Source organism: Sciurus vulgaris, assembly GCF_902686455.1.
Source record: "Sciurus vulgaris genome assembly, chromosome: X".
NCBI classification, from domain to species: domain Eukaryota; kingdom Metazoa; phylum Chordata; class Mammalia; order Rodentia; family Sciuridae; genus Sciurus; species Sciurus vulgaris.
In genome coordinates this window covers 14,217,940-14,237,203 of record NC_136471.1, presented here as the reverse complement: position 1 = coordinate 14,237,203, position 19,264 = coordinate 14,217,940, and the positions used below count along the sequence as shown (strand labels likewise).

At 35.7% G+C, this 19,264-nt stretch overlaps 1 protein-coding gene across 14 annotated transcripts in view; it reads right to left on the bottom strand.

The window, feature by feature from the left end:
* Window positions 1-2,442: 2,442 nt before the first annotated feature.
* MCF2 (MCF.2 cell line derived transforming sequence) overlaps window positions 2,443-19,264 on the bottom strand; it is a 101,013-nt gene continuing 84,191 nt past the window's right edge. For 10 of the 14 annotated variants that reach the window (XM_079124803.1, XM_079124810.1, XM_079124813.1 and 7 more), the window contains 9 exons: window positions 17,325-17,417; window positions 16,373-16,498; window positions 15,472-15,693; window positions 11,403-11,495; window positions 9,465-9,543; window positions 8,869-8,935; window positions 7,274-7,383; window positions 5,638-5,750; window positions 2,445-3,519 (listed from right to left, as the gene is read on the bottom strand). In XM_079124803.1, coding sequence (XP_078980929.1) covers window positions 3,487-3,519; window positions 5,638-5,750; window positions 7,274-7,383; window positions 8,869-8,935; window positions 9,465-9,543; window positions 11,403-11,495; window positions 15,472-15,693; window positions 16,373-16,498; window positions 17,325-17,417 — 936 coding nt within the window. In that variant the 3' untranslated portion in view covers window positions 2,445-3,486. Of the gene's footprint in view, window positions 3,520-5,637; window positions 5,751-7,273; window positions 7,384-8,868; window positions 8,936-9,464; window positions 9,544-11,402; window positions 11,496-15,471; window positions 15,694-16,372; window positions 16,499-17,324; window positions 17,418-19,264 lie in introns of all 14 variants that reach the window. The other 4 variants (XM_079124811.1, XM_079124809.1, XM_079124807.1 and 1 more) reach the window with 4 other exon arrangements.

Genomic DNA, 19,264 nt, shown 5'->3' with positions numbered 1-19,264 from the left:
TATTTCTAGTTTGCTGTGAATTTTCATAATGAAAAAGAGTATGGGGTTTGTCAATTGCTTTTCTGCATCTATTGAGTTGATTATATGTAATTTCCCTATCATCATGTTAATGTGGTGAATCACTCTGATTTTTAAGTGTCTAATGCAGGTATTTAGAGTTACGCATTCCCTTCCATTTCCCTCCTCTTTTTAGCTGCAGCCACAACTTTGGTATGTTACGTTTTCTTTTTCATTCAATTTGGAATGATTCTAGTTTCCCTTGTGCTTTCTTCTCTATCCTGTGTGTTGTTTAGATGCCTATTGTTTAATATTCAAATACTTGAAGGTATTGATTTCTAATATAATACCTTGCGACTTTATGTGATTCCCATATTTTTAAATTTATAGGAATTTTTAATGAAACAATATATTATGATCTATCTTGGTGAATACTCCTTGCAGTCTTAAAAGTAATGGTGTATTTTGTGGTTGTTGGATATAGATTTTAAATATCTATCAATCAGTTCTGATTTTTAACATCACAGACTCTTCAGGTTACTAATTATCTAATTAATTAATTCAACAGTTATCTAAATAACCCAACAATTAGTGCCAGGAACCTTTCAGAGGTGACCCATATTAGAGTACTTAGGGTTTCCATGTGACCCAATATTTACATTGAGCTTTATCATCCTTAAATTGGGTTTCATGTCATTAATGAAATTTGAGACCATATAAATTACCCATAGTCTATTAGAGTCACTTGAAATGGTGTACCATTACCTACAATTCAAACACAAAGCCAAAACTAACATTTCAGAATTATGTATATATAAAACAATAATCTTGGGGGCTGGGGAGATAGCTTAGTCGGTAGAGTGCTTGCCTTGCAAGCACAAGGCCCTTGGTTCAATCCCCAGCACCCAAAAAAAAACCAAAAAACAATAATCTTGTTTTCTTTTTTGTTGTGTTTTTTATGGATAGGTAAGTCTCACTTACAATACAATCTGTAAGCACACTGGTCTCTAAGGGTACCAGGAGAAGGGAGGAATAAAAAAAGAAATACTGATTTGTATATCAAAATTTTTTGTCCTGTAGTTTGGGTTAATAGAAACAAACACCAGTTCGCTTCTCATTACTTCCTACTACCTTCACACATAAGTCTTGGTTGCAGGCACAGGTATACTGTGTATGTATGTGTTCACATTCATGTAGCAAAAATGTACCACAAAGAAACAACATGCTCCCAGGTCAAAGTAAAAGTATACACTGGTAAAGCTTAACCTCAGCAGTTAATTCTGAAGGATCTCTTAAGACACCACAGTATCTGAAATCTCTCCCAGGCCTATCAATGTTGTAGAGAAAAATGTAATGTTTTTAAATAAAAAACTATTCACAAATATAAATCTATTGAAGGAAAAACTTAAATACTAGTTAAAACAATAAATTGGCAGCTATATTTCTAAGTGCAGAGAGGTTCTTACTCTATGCCAGTGTCATATTTGGCAAAGATTTAGAAATTTTAGCTTCAAACAAACATTGTACTGTGTGTTCGTGTTATACTTGTAATTCTGGCATTCTAAAACCTGTATTCGTACATTAAAATCTGTGAACTGTCCCCTGGAATCTGGTCTCCTTGATTTCTGCTTAGCTTTTTCACCAACCTAAATAATAAATGAATCAGTTGCCAACAATGGTGAGGAGATAAAAACAATCAGATTGCATTGCAGTTCCAATTTTCTCAAAGCTATTACATGTGTTCAAAAAGACTACCATGACACTATGCTTGAGTTCTTTGAGTAATTTAGAAAGGAATTAGGTGACTAGAGAAAAATGTTTATTACTTTAATTATCCATCATTAATTTCTACCCTTTTGCATATACTCCTCCACCTTTAGGGTTAGGGAACACAGTCCAGTGCAGCATTTCAGTTCAAGTTATTGACACCATGGAGACAGAATTGTTTTATTTCTTCCTGCTTTGGATTCTCTCACAGTTAAACAGTATATTTGGCAGAACCATCTTTATAGTGGATACTATACAAAGTCAAATGCATAAGGATAGTATGACAAAGTTCAAAAATCAATATTTGAACCAAAAAACAAATTGTGGCTACATTGTAAAGCAGGAAAGCATGGTCCCTGACACTTCATGGATATTTATTAGATATATGATTTTGAATGACTTAACCAAATGCAATGTGATCTGTAGCCATTACAATGGCCAGATATATCAGCTAAATCATCTGAGTCAAAAGTAAACCACAAAAGAGCATGCAGACTCATTTGATTCTTTCAAAGCATCTTTTCTCACCAAAGGTTAACATTCCTTTCAGTAAGCTATATAGGCATGGCTGAAGCACTGAAAGTCTGGTATCTCTGCTGTTGTGGACCATATAACAAAAATACAGACAAAGCAGACCTTTTGATCAGCTGCCCATGTGCACCAACCAGAAGTCATCACAGGCAATATAGACACACCGACCACTGACCCTCAGCATTCTAATGGAGAAGCTGAATGACATCTCCATTTCCAATCAGGAGGTCTTCTGAACCTCTCTTCCTGCAGTCTGCTAGGGCTTTATATTTGCCTGCAGACTGTAAAGGTGTTTTGAAAAATTATATTATAAACTCGATTGTAAAACTTCTTGAAGAACTGCCTGCTCTCTATGACATAAAGAATTTACTCTTTATTTCAATGGTAAATGTGGTAGATGCAGCAGCTTTGTAGGAACAAAGTGGAGCAGTTTGTGATAGGAAAAAAAAAAACAGAACATGAGTTTATATAACCTGAAGAATTCATTTTTATTTGGAAAAAGAATTACAGCATGAAATGTACAGAAAATAATAGAGCACAACTGATTTGTTACATGAATTAGAAGCATAAACCCAGAAAAGAAAACAAAGCATGAAAATATTAAATTTTAAATACAATTATTTGTAAACTACCCTCATGAAAATTTTATCTTGGCACATACAAAAGGCAATAGCCCTGAACAGAATTAACTAATACCTCCCCCAAAGGATTTATGAACTCTTATCATTTTGCACAGGTTAAAGTAAGAGGCACAAAAGCTCTAGGTCCAATAAAAGCATGTTAAATCATAATGTTGTGCTTCACTTGACCGTAATCATTTTGCAGCCATAATTTTAACTTAGTTCATAATAAGCTAAATAATCCAAGGCACACTGATTGCATTTGGTTACAAAGTAGATAGAGAAGAAATTATTTTAAAGTCCAAAAGTATTCTGAGATGAGAAATTTTGCAGCACAATATCTTACATATTGAAATGCATGATTTTAAAAATAAAGAGTACCCTAATTAAAATGTTATAAATGAAAGAAAGGAAATAATTATGTGCTGTTAATTATTTGCATGTCCAAAGGAATCAACCTGAAAACAACATCCACATCATTTGGGCTGAATGTCTTTTGAGCAGTACTTTTTCCAAATAGGCTGAGGAGCAGGCAGGAAAGAACTACTTGCCATTGGACATAGCAGCTTCATCAAAATAGGAGAGCCATCTCTGACACGGGTCTCTACAAGGGAAGTGGAACCCATTATTTCTCAGTTATTTGACTTGATAAAGCAAAGCCAGAACAGCTCATCCCCACTTCTCTGTGGAGATGTATAGAATGCACTATATTGCTCTTTCCCATGTTTTCCTTAGCATAACTCAGAATATTATTAGAAGAAGAGAGGAAAACCAATAGGTTTGTCTGTATTCTCATCCACTGGGATTAAAGCATTAATCATTTTTGCATATTTACTTTATTTTTTGACACCATAACTGGAAAAAATGGCTAATTATGACAGTTCTTGACAATCCCTTCATAGATCTATAGCAAAATTAAACACAGACTGGCTTCCTCTAAAGGAAGATGCCTCTCACATCTGAACAACTACCTTGATCCATTTCATTCTTAGGCAGTTTAATTATGTAAATTAGTCTTCTTTGTATAATTAGTCTAAACCAGTGGTTCTCAAAGTTAGGAGGCAGACCACCGTGGGGTTCCTGAGACCCTTTTTCAGGGTCTGAAAGGTCAAGCATGCATTAAGAAAGGATTTGCCTTTTTTTCACTCTCAGCCTCTCACAGTGGCATTTTCTAAAAGCTACCTAGTACAACAGGTTAAATGCAAGAGCAGATATAAGAAGCCGGCTCTTTCACTAGGCCAGATGTTACAGTGATTTACAAAAGTAAAATGACACTCTTCTCGCTAATGGTTTTGTTGCCAACAATGTGACTCAAATAAAAATGTTGTTTATACAAATTTAAAATTGGTTTGTTAATTTAAAATAAATCTTATTTCTCAGTTTTAATTTGTCGTAAGGTAAATATCAATAGATATAACCTCCATAAGTAAGAGTTCTTTGGAGAGGTCTATTTTCTAAAATGTAAATGATTCCTTCATTCATGATTTGAGAACTACTGGCCTAGACAATTAACTAGCAAATCTTTTTCTAGCTCTGAGCCTCAGTTCCCTCCTCTGTAAATTAGAGGTAATAAAACTTGGTCACACTGATACTGGTAGAAGTAATTAAGAAGTCATTTAGTAAATGTAAGCTACCAAATATGTATTATGGTCATCAAATTATTAGAAGAAAAAACATCTATTAATTTTTTAAAAGAAAGCATTTCAGAGTCAATGCTGTGCAGCTTTATGATTACCAATGCCATTAATATCTGACAACAATCAGCCTTCCAAAAATGAGTTGATTCCTCTGAAGGGCACCAAGGAGCAGTCCACTGCAAAGCATCATTTCTACCCTTCAAGCTAGTGACTTCAGAGAAGCAGGAATTCACCCTAAGCAGTCAGTTCTAATGCCCCTCTACTTACTTGGTAGAATCCTAACAACTTGGAAACCATTTATTCTATGAAACACTTCTACCTCAAAGCAATACCCTTTAACTTTATGGGGTACACTCTTGCTCTAGCATGCTGAGGTCTGGTATCTTTTGCACCTTTTTTGAGAACCCACTAAAATATATTCCCCAAATGTTATTAGTTTTTAACATGTAATTTTTATTTCCTACATTTTCTGATCTGGATTATAAACTGATTTCTAAAGTTTCCCTGAAGCTCCTTTATTCTCTAATTCTATCTCACATGCATAAATGGAAAACCCAGTGGTGGATAAAAATTATACACAACTATATATACACACATAAATAGGTGCATGGAAAACGGTGATATCTAAACAAAGTCTGGGGATAGTACCAATGTCCATTTCCAGATGACATTACAGTATAGTTATGTAAGATATTATCATTGGGAAGCCCAGGTAAAGAATAAACAGGACTTCAATACTATTTTGTTAACTTCCTATGAATTAATAATTATTTCAAAATAAAAACTTAAAGAGAATTCTATACACAAAGGGAGAAAAATAATGAAAATACCTTTTTAAAAAAAGATAAAATTGGTAAATTTTTAGAGATCTGGAAAGACTGACTATTCAACTTCAGTAGGAGCTCAAACAAATTCTACATAAAGAGAGAACTTACTAAATGTTCATAAGATTTGCTTCAAATTCTCTGTCTATGGAAAGTACCTAATGACTTTAAGGATGCTGACAAAAGATTGTCCCTACGTGCTCCATCTATTTCATCAGTGAAACTACCTCAAGAATTTTAATTGAATATGCCATTACTAACCATTAGGGGCCTATCTTCTTCTTCATGGTCATCATAAGTAGAGTAGAAATAGTTGCTTGACCATTCCTCGGGCTCTTCAGAGATTGCTGCAGATTGTGACATCTCAGTCCAAACTATAAGAAAAATGTGGAGTGTAGTAGTTACTTATAGGTGCTGGTTCACTGCAAGGTGAGAAGTAAGCTAGCTGAGATATTTAAGGTTTTAACCTTCAATGGACCAAGATTAGTATCTTGCTCTGTGTTAGAATTATAGATTAGACCACACTATTTTACAATTTTTGACCTTTCAGAAAGGGGCCAGTCATATACTTCTTTAATTTTTAGAAGTAATTTTTAATGGTTGCAAGGTGAGGTTGATTGAGGGGCTGTTAAAAGTAATAAGTTAAATAGCATTTTAGGGAATAGTTACCCTTTCTTAGAAAATCAACTATTCTAAAAATTCTTTATATACCATTTTTTTATTGGTTCCACTCAAATAGTACCTATTAGGTTCTTCCTGGTATTATTATTTTGGGTTGGCTTGTCTCTCTCACTAGACAGAGACCGTGTGTTACACACTGCATGTCTCATAGGAGCCTGGATGTAGGAAGTGCTTAAGAAAACTGAATTAATTTAGATTAAGTAATCTAACTCTTAAATTAACAGAATCTAATCTTGGCTGTATTCAACTATGGTATTCATGTGATATTGGAAGTCATGTCAAACTTCCCTGACTTGGTTTTCTTACCTATCGATACTAAGCTCTCTCTTTACTGCTCCAGGGCCATGACATAACCTGAGGGAAGTGACTTTTAAATAAAAACTAAACAAGGTTATGATTACTTGTTCCTTCTCAACTAGTGTAAAGCCCTGCCAGACTAAAGACCATCATACTGAAGTACTGAGTCAGGCACCCTACTTGGCATCTCTGTACTGGTGTCCAAGTTGTTTAGGTAATATTGCTATGTGCCTCTATAGCACCTTGTAAGTCCTACACTTGCCCCATATTCCAATCATTTTTAAGTATCTTTCTACCCTCCCAGCTTTGTAGGAATGGCAGCTGAGTGCATTTTAATTACACTTTAGGCCCAAACTTTTGCACAATTCCTGGCACACAGGTCATATGACATTTGTTGAACTAAATAAACTGTTTAAAATCACTTTCATATAACAAAGGACAATAAATATTCCAACTGTAAATGATCCTTCCCTATTCATCAAACCATAGTAAGTGAAGGATGCACTGAAGCCAGCAGATGCATTTCATTCATCACTGCATCCTCTGATGGAGGGGTTCCCAAACTTGAGCATGGATCCAAATCATACAGAGAGCTGCTCAAAATTTCAGTGGCTAAGCCTCACACCTGTAGTGTCTGACACACAATGTCTGAGGCCGAGAGAGCCAAAGAAATGTGCCTTCCGTATAATAAGTTCCCAGGTGATGCTAATGCTCCTGGTCCAGGGACCACACTGCTCTGTAGTGCCCACCAGAGTGTTTTGCATATGCAAGACAGGAGAGCCTGATGAAAATGAGTTGGCTTTATTTTCTTCAGACAAAAATAACAGACAGATTTTCCAAATTAATGATGGGAGATTAAAAAAACAAAAAAAAAACTTGCAAGCCATGAATCTCATCTGGGGATGACCATGACACATACCTGCACTTGCTTCTGCCTGAGCAGACACCACTGCCTCACTGGCCTCCACCATAGCACGGGGGTGTTCTGATTCAGTTTCCTGGACACTTAGAAAAGCTCCCTGTTGCTTTCTGAAATAATAATGTATAAAAATAAGTGAGTTTTCACAGAGCCTAAGAAATAATAAGAAATTAAAAATAGTATTTCTTCCACCAATACCAAGTATATACCAAGCTTCTAGAATTCATTCAAAGAGCAGATACTCTCCCCTTTTGAGGTCTGTGTGATAATAGTTCACAATATGCAAAAGCCCAAATCATAGGATCCAATCCAACAGGTTCTCTGTTATGAAAAGCAAAAACCAATCCTGTCTAGATCCAAGGCAGGTACATTGTGTATAATCCCTGTTGCTCTGTGAGCTTCTAACCTCAGTGAATCAGGTAAGGTATGTATAAATGAAGATGAAAACTTAAATTGATTTGTATTGTTGCATTTATAACAGCTACTATTAAGTCAACTACTGCATGAAATCTAAAGTCTTTACTTCTCTAATACCTGATTAAAAGACTGAGTATTGTAAACCCTGGAAGATAAAGACTTTCATATGTTGTCCTAAAGCCTCAGATGAAACATCACATGTTGCCTCTGATTTTAGCTACTTCTAAAAGATGATGTTCAACAAAGGAAAAAGAATTTCTAATAAGTCATTCACAATGATCCCAACATCATGTAGATACTGCATGGTGAATCTCTACGCCAGGGTTTTAGAATCAGTGTGGGAATTCTTACAATACATATGCAAATGTTCTGTGGACAGTCTACCTTTTGGAATTCCTAGAAGCAGAACACACAGACCATATCTCTAAATCAGTAGCAGTGTGCTGTCATATAAGAATGCCACTTTTCTTAAAGACTTCCTGGCTGCATCTAGGTTTGGTTCCTTGCCAGGATCCATACCTTTGAACTGTATACAAAGAAAGGACAAATCAGCAACAAGTGGCCTCCATTTAAGAGATTACAAAGCCAACTGGGTGCAGGGGCAATCCCAGCAGTTCAGGAGGCTGAGACAGGATGATAGAAAGTTCAAAGTCAACCTCAACAATTTTGCAAGGCCCTAAGCAAATTAGCGAGACCCTGTCTCAAAATACAAAAAAAAGGGGGGGGGGGGGGGTTGGGGAATGTGGCCCAGTGGTTAAGCACCCCTGGGTTCCATCCCTGGTACCAAAAAAAGAAGAGAGAGAGAGAGAGAGAGAGAGAGAGAGAGAGAGAGAGAGAGAGAGAGAGAGAGAGAGAGATAAATGAATGAGAACACAAAGCTATGAGCCAGTCCTTCATCGGCTCCCATATTCTTACAACTCTTTCTCCAATTATTATGATATACTGAGAACAGAGCATTTTAATTGTGTTCCAAAACTAGCCTGAGAAATAACTGTTAGGGACTGTCAGACTCCAACACAAGGCTAGGACTGAGAAAATGACATGTTTGTGGAATTTGATAAGTTATTGCTAAAATGATGGGTTGGTTCTCTCTGAGACACTTTAATTGCATTGCTTCACATTACCTGTGGGAAATACAAGATTGCAGGAGTGATAGTTCTTAAAGAATTATCACTTACTCATCATTCTGCTGAGGAGAAAGTGGATCCTGTTCTGTTACTTGATCCTGTTGCTTCCGCTTCTTAACTATACATAAAACAAAGCCTATGTAAGTATCATTCAGAAGTCACACTTCCTATTTAAGGCCAACAACTTTTATAAACACACACACACACACACGCACATAAATCTTTCAAGTACCGGAAATAACCAGAGTAAAGGCCAGTTTGAAGTTAGAATTTGGAAAGATACAAACCATGTAACATTTTATTCAAGGAGTTCACATTTCTAACAAGAACCTGCTCCCTATCCCAACTTTACCAGGCACTGATTACTTGAGGTGCTAAAAAGAATCTTCTCCTGGGAAAGACTAGGAATTAACACAGTCAGATCTCTGTGCTGCTTTTAAACTGCATCTCAAGCAGAGGTTCATTTTGTTGTTTAACAAACCATTTCATTTTAAACAGAATAAAGTAAATATCAGTCCCATTCTCTGCAAAAAGTTTCACAAAATCTGAGTCAATTAGCTGTTACTATGATTGTTCTAAAGAATATATGTTTGCAAAAAACTTCAAATACAAAGAGAATGGAAAAAAAGAACACATTTTGAATTTACCTGTCATAAGCTCCTGTTGCTTCAACAAAATATTTCTTATTTCTTTTAGCCATGACATCTTCACATCTACATTCGGAGCCTAAAGATTAAAAAGGGTGGAGAGTATAGTTCCTTTTAAAAAGAATGCTTTCATAATAAAACAAATGCAAATTAAGTATATCAAACATGATATACTCCTTAAAATACCATATTCAAATTGTAGCATTTTGATTCTTAAAACTTCTAAGGAAGGAGTAAAGCATTAGCCATCAGATAGATGAAATAATGCAGTTAAAACCATTATAAAATTGCCCTTAGATAATAACAGAATAATAACAATTGGATAGAATGCAAAGTGTCATTCACTTATTTTCTTTTTGTAGGGAGGTTCTTTTTTTTTGGGGGGGGGGATACCAGGGATTGAACCCCAGGGCACTTAATCAATTAACCACATCCCCAGCTCTTTTTAGACTTTATTTAGAGACAGGGTCTCACCAAGTTCCTTAGGGCCTTGCTAAGTTATGGAAACTGGCTTTGAATTCACCATCCTCCTGCCTCAGCCTCCAGAGCCACTGAGATTATAGGCGTGTGGAACCATACCCAACAGGGAGGGAGGTTCTTTTAGAAAGATTATTTATGTTTAGTTTTGGCAAAATAAAACTCTAATACTTTCAAAATTAAAATTATTTGGAGAATGATCTTCATAATATGAAAGCTTCCCTACATATCCTCCCATTACTTACAAGATACGTTCATCAACTGATGCCATATATATAAATTTTATATATATATACACACACACACACACACACACACATATATGTACTAGGGATTAAACCCAGGGGTGCTTAACCTCTGGGCCACATTGCCAGCCCTTTTTATTTTTATTTAATTTTGAGACAGGGTCTCAATTTCTGAGGCTGGCCTCAACCTTGTCATCCTCCTGTATTAACTTCCCGAGTCACTGGGATTACAGATATGTGCCACTGTGCCTGGCCAAGTACTATATCTTTAAGCATTTTATGAACTATATTTTTATGAACTGCAAACAGTACAGAATTAAAACAAAAATCAGTGAGCATTTGCAACAGATAACAGCATAGGGACCAGTCACAATTCAGGATACAAAGATTTATTGAATATTTGATAACAAAATCTTTAAAGGATAAGCTTTCTATCCCCTTCCATGAAGCAAGATGTACCTTATATCACATCTGGCTAGGGTTTTAACCATATTCTTTAGAAGCAGGAAGCAAATCTGAACTCTTGCATCTTGTAATCATGTACACTTCAAATCCTGACAAGAGGAACTTGGAACTATTGCAATCTGTAACTAGAAACTTGATGGGGCAGGGAAGCACATGCCAAACTGCCAGCTACAGCTGATAAGTCTCGTTATGTAGTGGTGAAAACTTAAAGCCACAGGTTTACCTCAATTTAAAGAAAACATGTGGGCTGGGGTTGTGGCTCAGTGGTAGAGCATTTCCCTAGCATGTGTGAGGCACTGGGTTGGATTCTCAGCACTGCATATAAATAAATGAATAAAATAAAAGTCCATCAACAACTAAAAACATATATATATATATATATATATGTTAAAGAAAACATGTACTACTGCAAAAAAATGTTTAAATATACCACAAAGAATACTCAATAATAACAGTTAAGTGAAGAGTGGGATCTTTTGAAATGTGACCAAAATTATTTGCTGTACCACTCAGACTCCTTTCTTCCTTCCTTCCTTTCTTTCTCACTTTCCGTTCCCCCTCCCTCCTTCTTTCTCTCTGTCTCTCTCTCTCTCTGTCTCACAGGGTCTCACTATGTTGCAAAGGCTGACCTTGAATTTGTGATCCTCCTGCTTCAGCCTCCTATATTGCTGGGATTACAGGCCTGTGCCACCATTCGGATTTTATATCTTAATGTAGATTAGTTTTCTAGAATAATTTTAAAATGACCAACCTGTATAATATAAACTTCTTCCTTCCCACCATACCAGATTTCAAACTTGCGGTTGTCACCTTTGACATATTCTGTGATTCCAACTTCATCCATCTAGAAAAAATAAGTCAAAAATTTCATGAGCATTTATTTTGAATATGAAATTACATTAAACATACCCCATCATATTCTAAATCAAACTGAATGTTTTATTTGGGCAAAATAAAAACAGTCATAGGCACAAGTATTTGTTTTCATGGAACTTTTGTCTGCTCCATTCCAGTGTTTGGCACAAATGTTATAAATCTGAACATTCACACAGCCCCTCTAAGATTCAATTCTGTTATAAATTATTCGTGTGCTATTCAAGCAAATTATCATCAGCAAAGAATAATCAAACATTAGAAAAGTCACGTGAAATTAAGGAAATTTATTTAGTTTTTGGAATTATTATGTCAGATTAGTTGATCTTATTAATTTATTACTTATCTCTATAGAATCCCTACAAGTTATAAACAGCCAATTTATAATTCTGGAAAGAACCAGTTAGGCACACAAAGATCCCTCTATTTCCACCAATCCTTCAGATCTATAGAAACCAAAATCTCTTATCATCAGACAGTGATATCTTCCTATAGCCAGTAAAACTTGTGTACACAGTATCTCTTCCTTACCACAGCTTTTCTTCTCCTCCAAATGTCTGTACTTTGCACAACTTTCTTTCTTCATTTGCTGCTAATACCTTGGTTAATTACATTTGGGGCAATTTCACTCCCTTGTATGCACATTCTCTTTCAGGTCTTTTCTCCCTTTCCTCTTTTCTTTCAGTTCCTACCTAATTACCTGAAAGACTATCTCACAGTGTTCCACTTATGAACCCCCCAAATGGCCCTAATTAAAACTGATAAGTATTAAAGGTAGTGCTAGTGAGACTCCCATATCAAGGAAAAGGAAAGCAATTATGCTTAGAAATGAAATGCATCCTTAATGAAAGAGCCCCTAACCTCCACCCTGAATGTAGGTGGAAGTTACTTTTAAAATGTTCCGAAACATATTTATGTTCTTACTATACCACTGTAATCTACTTTTGCTCAATTATTAAGATGTAAGATGAATAATAATCTCACTCTACTGTATAACTCCAGATCATGTACAAAAACAATAATGGGATCCCAATTGGAACAAATTATACTTATTCTATGCATGTATAATGGGTCAAAATACACCCTACTGTCATGTATATCTAGAAAGAATAAAAAATAGTAATAATCTCACAATCTTTTTTAAAATTAATTTTGTTTCATCACATGCTTTTGCCTTAATAATATGATAAGAAAGCAAACAGGTTTTGAAGTCAGAGAGGGTTGGGTTGGAACTCCATCTCTACCACTCGCTAGAGTTTCCTGGTGCCAGTTGCTGAACTTTTCTGAAATTCCACTTCCTTAATGGGAAGAACACCTACTTCAAAGAGCTCATTTAAGGATTATAATGTACATTAAATGTTGATTACAAAACAGACTATTTAAAATACGAATTCTTATGTTATATGCACATATTAATTCCACTATTAAATTATAATGCACCAATAAAAATATGAATTTATTCCCTACTCCTTCCCTTATTTGAATTGCAATAGTTCTCTTATTTGTCATTGCTAACATAGAGTACATCTTTAATGATTAAATGAATTTTGGAGTTGTCCAACACATAAGTACTATGTACATGTTTTTTAAATTAAAAGAATTGGTGATAATAGTAAACATGTGAACTGAGGAATCTGAAGAACTCAAATCTCTCCCTCTGATTAAGTGTGACCTTGCATAGAGTTTGTCTTTGTATCTAAGTGGCTGGCTTAAAATATAGCACAGGTTCATTAGAAAGACATGAACAGGTCACAAGACTCCAGGTTGGTATGATGCAGTCAAGACAAGAGTTCATTTAAAGTGAGAGGGAAGGTGCTCAGCAGTAGAGTATCTGCACTGGACAAGCCCACCAAGGGTAAGATTTTGAACTCAATGATCCTGATGGTTTACTAACATACTGTCTAATAATACTAGCAATTGCTTAATGGTGGAATCTCATAGTATGTGAGCAAGAGGAAGTAAGCACAAGACCTTTTAAAAAGTTCCCTAATTTCTCAGTCTACAGTATCACCAATTTCCCAGGAATCCTGGTTTAAAACCTTGCAGCATCAAGGATATGAGAAATTGTTGGGGAACCAAAGAAATATCCAACAGATTTTCTTCCTTCAAATGTCAAGTATTATTTATTTCTTGTATCTAGTAAATCACCCAGTTCATATGTCTACCTTCCTTCAAAATGTTTCCTGCATCTATCCAATGCTGTTTCCGTGGTAACTATTGTATTTTCAATTCTCCTGACGTCATTAGCTCATATCAGTCCCTGCTTATTTTAATGTACTTGAGAAACATTTTGGTGGCATGCCCATCATTGTGTCAAACTAAAAGTAAAAAGCCAGGCATCATAGCACATGCCTGTAATCCCAGGAACTTGGGAGGCTGAAAAAGGAGGATCACAAGTTTGAGGTCAGCCTCAGCAACTTAGTGAGACCCTTTCTCAGAATAAAAAATAAAAAGGGCTGAGGATGTGGCAAGGTGGTTAAGTACCCTGGGTTTAATCCCCAGTACCAAAAAAAACAACTAAATGTAAAACAGAAAATCAATACAAATCAGAAATGCTACATTAGGTAGTAACTAGGTCACCTCACCAATAAAGTAAATCAAAACGATTTGGGTAAAACATGTCTAGGTAGGAAAGCAAAGTACCTTCCCAAGGAATAGGTACACACACAACAAAAGAGCTAAACCCTGTTGGAAACAGATTCTGATTCCTTGGTTCTCAATGTTTATTAGAGTCATAAAAGACCCTTAGAGATTTGGGGTTTTAGACCTAGACTGTGAGCATCACAGTAGCAACTGGGCATTTGTGATAACAACTGGAATTCTAAAGAAGCTGTGAAGCTGCTATGGGTTCAGAAGTAAAGAAGGGAAAATAGTGGGAAGGGCTCAGCAACCTGACCCTGGACAGGATCTTGTTTGGAACATCGAGAGACAGCTGATCCTATGGGGAGAATCAAAAGCAGGGTCTGCTTATCTGGTAGTCCCCTTACATCACTTCTAAAGGCCTACCACAGGACACTGCCTGTCCTCTTTAAAAATGCTGAAAATCCCACTGGTTCTCAAATAAACTGGTAATGACAACTATGATAAAACATGCTCACGAAAAATGACTAAATGATAGTGACTGGAGAATCAAGAGTAATAGTTTTCTGTATTTTGCAACTTTTCTGTAACAGATGTCATGTTGCTTTTAGAATTTAGAACTTGAAAGATAAAATATTAGGCATAAAGAAATCAAAACCAATTACAGCCTGATGTGAATTGTAGATTCCTCTGGTTCTGATGGCAAAAGCAGCTGGAAGTATTACTGGGTTGTCAGTGACTTCCTCAAGTAATTTATTGCTCCCATTTTAATACCACATTAATATTTCGACAGAATGGCAGTTTGGTTCATAGGAAAGAATAATATAATTTCAATGGATAGGACAGGACAAGAATGGAATGGATTCAGCCACAGGTAGCTTTGGACACTCAGAAAGCATGTTGCAAGGGAATGGAGGAAGGATACAGAAAGCAAGGCATGCTGAGTATGAAAGTCCTCCATTTTTAAACTACACTGAGGAAAAGAGAGAAATCCTTTCCTCCTCGTCTCTCCTGCAACATAAAGGCCCCTTGCTAACAAGATCAAGAGAGTGCTCATGGTGGAACATGGATCTCTCCCTGTCATTTCAACTTGTGCTCTGCAGATTCCTAGGGAGCCCCTTGGAGAATAGCTGGGATTGTAGCTGAGGGGGAGAAAAGAAGGAATCGAAGTTTTGTACTCCCTCATTCTCATTTTGAGCAAAGAAGTTCTGCTTTACCCGACTTCAATAACACTTCTACTGAAGATTCCTTTTACACAAAGAAACATGTGACTGAAGTATAAAACCCACCCACCTGAACCGAAAAAGTGTACAAAATGGAGCATATATATAGAATGCTATTACATTACACAATTCAAATTGTCTTACTTTCAAACAGTGCTTAAAACTATACGACGGGTATCTGTCAGAGCCATCTCCGGATTCAATGCGCCTTTTGCAGAAAACAACAGCTTTTTCATACAAGAAAAGGTGTCGCTGCATTGGTTTGAACCTAGCAAAATCCTTCATTTTTGTAGCACCTTTCTTGTGTCCTATCCAAACACTGAATCCACCTTGCATTATCATCTTGCCAAGCTCATTTAAGTTTCCCTAGAATAGAAAACCAAATCCCATTAGTAGAAGGCAAAGCTACATTCAAATCTCTGACATCAGCATTTTAGTGTTTAGCTTGACCTACTAAAACCCCAAAGCATAATTTGTATGTTTTTTAAACTGCATTCATTATAACTTTTTAAATTAAAATGGGCCACGTAGCACATCTGTATAAAATTACTGTGGGGTGGAGGCCAAAAGAAATTTCCTTTTCCCTGGCTTCATATCAACTGCATGTGAGATGATAGGGTAGCTCCCGCCGATTCCTAAATCCCGATAGATACATGACATATACCAGTACAAGTTTCCCCACTGGGTGGAGCTAATCTATTAAAAGGCTGCAAGATTCAAAGATGTCCTCCTTTTATTCCCTATCTGTCCCAGGCTAGTGCAGGCAGCAGTTCTGGGACAATATGTCTCTTTTGCTGACCCAAACATTTCTTTAATCGAGATCTCCCTAGGTCTGGCCTTGGGAACAAGCTGTTGAAGGGAAGGAGAATGTTGCAAATCCATTTGTCTGCTGATCTGTAATGAAGCATAATCAGTAATGATGCTAATATTTTGATCTCTATTTATCTACCTCTTATATGTTCTTTTTCAGGTGATTTCAGAAGGGTAAGAAAGTGAGGGTGACAAGCTTATTCCCTTAAAATTCCAAGTATTAAAGTTGACTTACAATATAGCCATTTATTGCAATCTGATGCATGGAGTCATTAACTGACTTTAGTAAATCCAGCATTGTGTCAAGTGCCTCCTTTAATTGAGTAGATCCTTCACAGTCTTTGCTATATTTTAATAGCTCCTATAATTAGAAATCAGGAATTAAACTTAATATTAGGCACCTATTAACATAGCTGCAGAAAATGAATATATTTTTGGCTAACACGCACTCAAGCAGGAATCAAAAATAGTGTCACTTTTTGAATTATTTCTTTCATATGCTCTTTGTCACATTTATATATTTAATAACAATGTTAAAATTGGGAAAGAAGTAGAATGATGACTGAATTGTATACAACAAAGGGCATTCAATGCTTTTGGAGCTGAAGAACAATAGCTATTTAGTCACATTAGAGATTATTTTTTAAAGCAATTATACATGTGGAGTTTTAAATTCTCTACACACAATAACTTGTTTTATCCATGAAGCATTCATGGTGCACACAGAACAAAACATTATGAAAACACACTTTAAAGCAAACTTTGTTGTGTTCATCCTTAACACAATATTTAAGTAAATCTTTTCACATTACACTAGGGGAGCAACCTTTGCACTGTTCATTGAGAAACCCAATATGAAATACAGTCTCAAAGAAATATTCATTTAGATCTGCTTAACAATATTAAAAGTTCTTTACTAAAACATTGTACATAAATCAATGTACCTTGTATGGAGATTTAAATAGCTAATCCTCCAGATATTCTCAGCCTGTTGTCTATGCCTTTCCTTTGCACTGCCATCATGAAAGAGCACACTAAACTAACTCTACTGCCAACTCCTGCTTACCACTCAGTGAGCCTACCTATTTCTAGCACTTCCTAGTCAGCAACTTCCTTTTTAATGCCTTTGTCACATCTGACCCAAAAAAATGTGAGTAAAAAAAGAAAGAAACATTTCATGTAATTACCTTTAACAGTAACTGATATTTAGTGATTCGTTGTACTGGCTTGAGCAAATAGGAATCCAGACCAAGTCTGTGTTTTAATTTTCTCTGACATTCCTGCCATTAAAAGATAATTATCAATAAATTTAAATTAACACATTTACCTGTAAAAATGCCAAGTGTTCTTTGATTAGACCCAATGGATGAATGTTGCTTACATCTCAAAGAACATTTATCAGAAAAATTACTGTTACATGTGGTATAGAAATTTTAAGACACTATAACTGAAAAACTTCAGTAAACGGTATTTCAAGGACTTGGGAGGTAGAAAATTCTAACATTTCAAAGACTAAAAAGGTTTCATATGTGAATTCATATTGATGTGTAATGTTCAAAAAGGTGAAAAAGCAAGGAATGACAATAGAGAAGCATGATGAAAAAGTTCTTCAACATATCCAAGAAAATTAACAAAGATTCAGCTCCACAGGCCAAGGCCCAGAAAATAAATAGGTTGTGCTAAATATAAATCAGGCTGGGTATGAGAACAGATATTTTTTAAGATCACAAGAAAAATACAGTCCTCATCAACTGGTGCTATATTTCATTCAGTAATTGGCTCACTGCCACTATAAATATAAGGGTCATGACATTGGGTCCTGGGAATAGTGGAGGGCCCATAATTAGGGCAAGATGGGGATGGTGAGGAAGAAATAAGCATACAGGAAATTCAAAACACAAAAGGAACTAAATAAGACCCAAGACCCTCCACTGAATATGGATAAAATATAACATTCGATCTAATTCAAAGAATAATTATTAATTTATGGTTAAAGATGGTGGGCTGGTACATGAATTTGGATTTCCTCATCATGAAACCCACTAAAATGATGGAAAAGATATTTTTCACAAGACAAAAGCCCAAACGCGAGAAAATAGAAAGTACTGGCAAATTTGGGGAAATGAAAACCACAAGTGGTAAACAACTGAGCATGCTTAACAAAAATGAATCTCAAGTTGGCAGAGGAAAAAGCTGAGGAACAGATCAATTTGTTACAGACGATTCCCCACCCCCCACACACACACCCTTTACAAAAACTCAGGATTACAGACATGAAATAATTCTGAAAACAGAAGATAATCTGGGGTTGAAAAAAGAATGGTTGTTCAAAGTCCATATAAGGAATAATTAGAAACAAAAAGAGTGTTTGTAAGAATGTGGAGCATTCAATACCCTCAATACATTGTTGGTGGGATTGTGAAACAGTGCAGCCAGTTTGAAAAACAGTCCAGTATGTCCTCAAAAAGGTCAACATAGAGTCATTATGTATTACCCAGCAATTTTACTCCCAGGTATAGAGTCAAGAGAAATGAAAACACATATTTACACAAAAACTAGTATAAAAATTTTCCTAGCAGCATCATTCATACTAATCAAAAGGTGGACACACCCCAAATGTCCAGCAACTGATGACTGGGTAAATATAATGTAATACAATTATTCAATAAAATTTATTCTGCCATAAAAAGGAACGAAGAACTGAAAAATGGTACAACATGGATGACGCTTGCTAACATGCTAAGTGAAAGAAGCCAAACACAAAAGATCATATATTACAGGATTCCATTTATATGAAATGCCTAGAACATGCAAATCTATAAGAGACAGAAAGTAGATTAGGGGTTGCCTAGGGCTGTAGGGATTGGGAGGAATAGGAGGTGACTTGCTAAAAGGTACAAGGTGTTTTCTTTCTAACAGTAAAAATGTTCTTATATTGACTATAATCATGGTTGTACAACCTTGTAAATATAGCAAAACCACTGAACTATATACTTAACGGGTGAATTTTATGGTATTTTAATTATATTTCAATAAAACTTTCCAAAAAATTTAAATGGGCATGAAAAGTTAAAACAAATGTGAAAATCAAAATCTCTTAGATTAATATACTACTATGAACAACTGG